This window comes from Phytophthora sojae (genome assembly GCF_000149755.1).
Source record: "Phytophthora sojae unplaced genomic scaffold PHYSOscaffold_6, whole genome shotgun sequence".
Taxonomy (NCBI): domain Eukaryota; phylum Oomycota; class Peronosporomycetes; order Peronosporales; family Peronosporaceae; genus Phytophthora; species Phytophthora sojae.
In genome coordinates, this window is record NW_009258120.1 from 4,536,262 (window position 1) to 4,538,200 (window position 1,939).

Consider the following 1,939-nt stretch of genomic DNA (forward strand, 5'->3'; position numbering starts at 1 on the left):
CATTTCATATTATTCCAGAGGGTATTCTGGGGTGCTAGGTAGTCGCCTCCAGGATTTTGTATTGACTGTTTGTGTGAAGGGAAGGTAACTGATAGTGATTGTATTTTCCTCCTTTATTGGAGGTGGTGCGCGTTTGTGTGAGTCTCAGGGGAGCTAGGCCCCTGAATTTCAGACTCGAGTGAGCCTAGTGTGTGTGACCCACCGTCCAAGGGTCCAAACGAATAAGTGACGGCTAGTTGTAGTGTTTGTATACTCTGTATTTGTTGGTTTTCTCGAGCTAGGAGGGCATTTGGGTAAGGTTTCTTCTGAGTTCCAAGTGCCAGAGTTGACTGAAATCCTGGACCCTGAATTCGTGATATTCTGGGTTTCGGGGGATCTGATTCTCTGGGTTTGCCTTTTGGTGTGGAGGTGCGTTCTGAAGTAGACGTGCACTCGCGCACTTCTTCGACGCTACATTTACAACCGGTGGAGTGCCGTTCCGTCGAAGACAAACGAGCCGACAGGGATTACACAAGGTACCCACGCCAACCAAGGAGTGTGATTCCCAGGGTTTAAAGCTTCGCGGCTGCGAATCTCTGGGTCTATCTTCTTGCTGTTGACTCTCAAGTCGATTCTCTGGGTCTACACCCTGGGGAACAGTCTTGGGCTGCGCTATACGAACCCCCCTGGGCGACAAAGGTTTCATCGGGCCTCGCTTCAGCTGGTGCGCGTGCCCGGATTCGATTGTCGAGGATTTCGCCGGATTCAAGTGTTGAAGAAGTGCTGAGTGCCCGTCAGCTTCAAGCTACCAAGATGCCTGGAGGACGAGGGGCGAAGAAGGGTGGACGCGGTGATGGAGGACGCGGTGAGGCGTCACGTCAGTCGCGTCGTGTTCAAGGTATAGAGCCTGAGGAGCACAAGGACCTGGAAACAGTCGTCCGCGACGCTCGGAAGGCGAAGAAGGCTGCTCGCGAGAGTGAGGCAATGCAAGGTGGGGACGTCGAAGCGTCTGCAGTTCAAGATCAGCCTGCTGCTGGATCGCAAACTCAGGAGGGAGAAGTTTCCCCTGCGTTCCAAGGTTTGACGGAGGTGAACTCTGGGTCGCGGATTCCTGAAGTCCCAGAGGAGCACACCCGCGAGGGTGGTGCTCAGGCGTCTGAGGGAAGCGCCAATGCGGATGAGCCCCCGGAGGTGATTGACTTGGTCTCATCTTCGGACGAGTCTGTTGTGGAAGTGAAGGCGGAGCCCGTGCGAGCGAAGGAGGAGGCGAAGACTCAGAGTTCCAAGGTGAATTCTGGGTTCGCACCACCTGAACCCAGGGTTTCAGCGCCAAGTTCGCAAGCGGCACCCAGGAAAACGCCTGAAGACGACGTCCGGGAAGCTTCTGCTCCTGCTCCGGAATCGGGAGCAGCGGCGTTGGACACGGAGAGCATGGTGCTGTACGTCCGACGTGAAGTCCGACGCTGGAAAGAAGTTAACCCTGGGAAGGTGACGCTCCCAAGTGTCGTCTATGAGTGGCCGACTCCGAAACCGGAGGCCAACTCGTACTTCGCGGCTGCGTACGCAACGGGAGACTACTTCAAGTGGCGTTTGTCTCTGGCGAACCAAGACGAAGCTTGGATCTCTGAGTTCCACCTCGCCCGGTGGGGTGTCGGAACTGCCCAGGATCTCATGGCGACTACGATTCCCCAGAGTATCATGACCGCACGCGAGTGCGTCGCCATGCTGCAGACTCTGTTCTTCGAAGCGGGATTCGAGTTTGTAAACTTGATCCCTGGCTGGTCTTCGACGCGTGCTTCCAGGATTCCAGAAACCCTGGTACGCTCGGTCATGGAGGAAGTCCAGAATTTCATTGCGGTGGAACTGGTCGAGTGGAGATTGGTGATAGCTGGTGTGCCTTTCAAGGTAAACTCTGAAGATCACGCCACACCAAGCGCCCAAGATCAAGCGCCAAAACTGG

General features: G+C 55.4%; 1 protein-coding gene across 1 annotated transcript; it reads left to right on the plus strand.

Moving 5' to 3' along the window:
- Nucleotides 1-792: 792 nt before the first annotated feature.
- PHYSODRAFT_397757 (hypothetical protein) lies at nucleotides 793-1,938 on the plus strand (the record flags this gene model as incomplete). The annotated part of the gene is made up of 1 exon (XM_009533443.1): nucleotides 793-1,938. A coding segment is annotated over one exon (1,146 nt), but the record flags the coding sequence as incomplete, so codon positions are not given.
- Nucleotide 1,939: the final 1 nt, after the last annotated feature.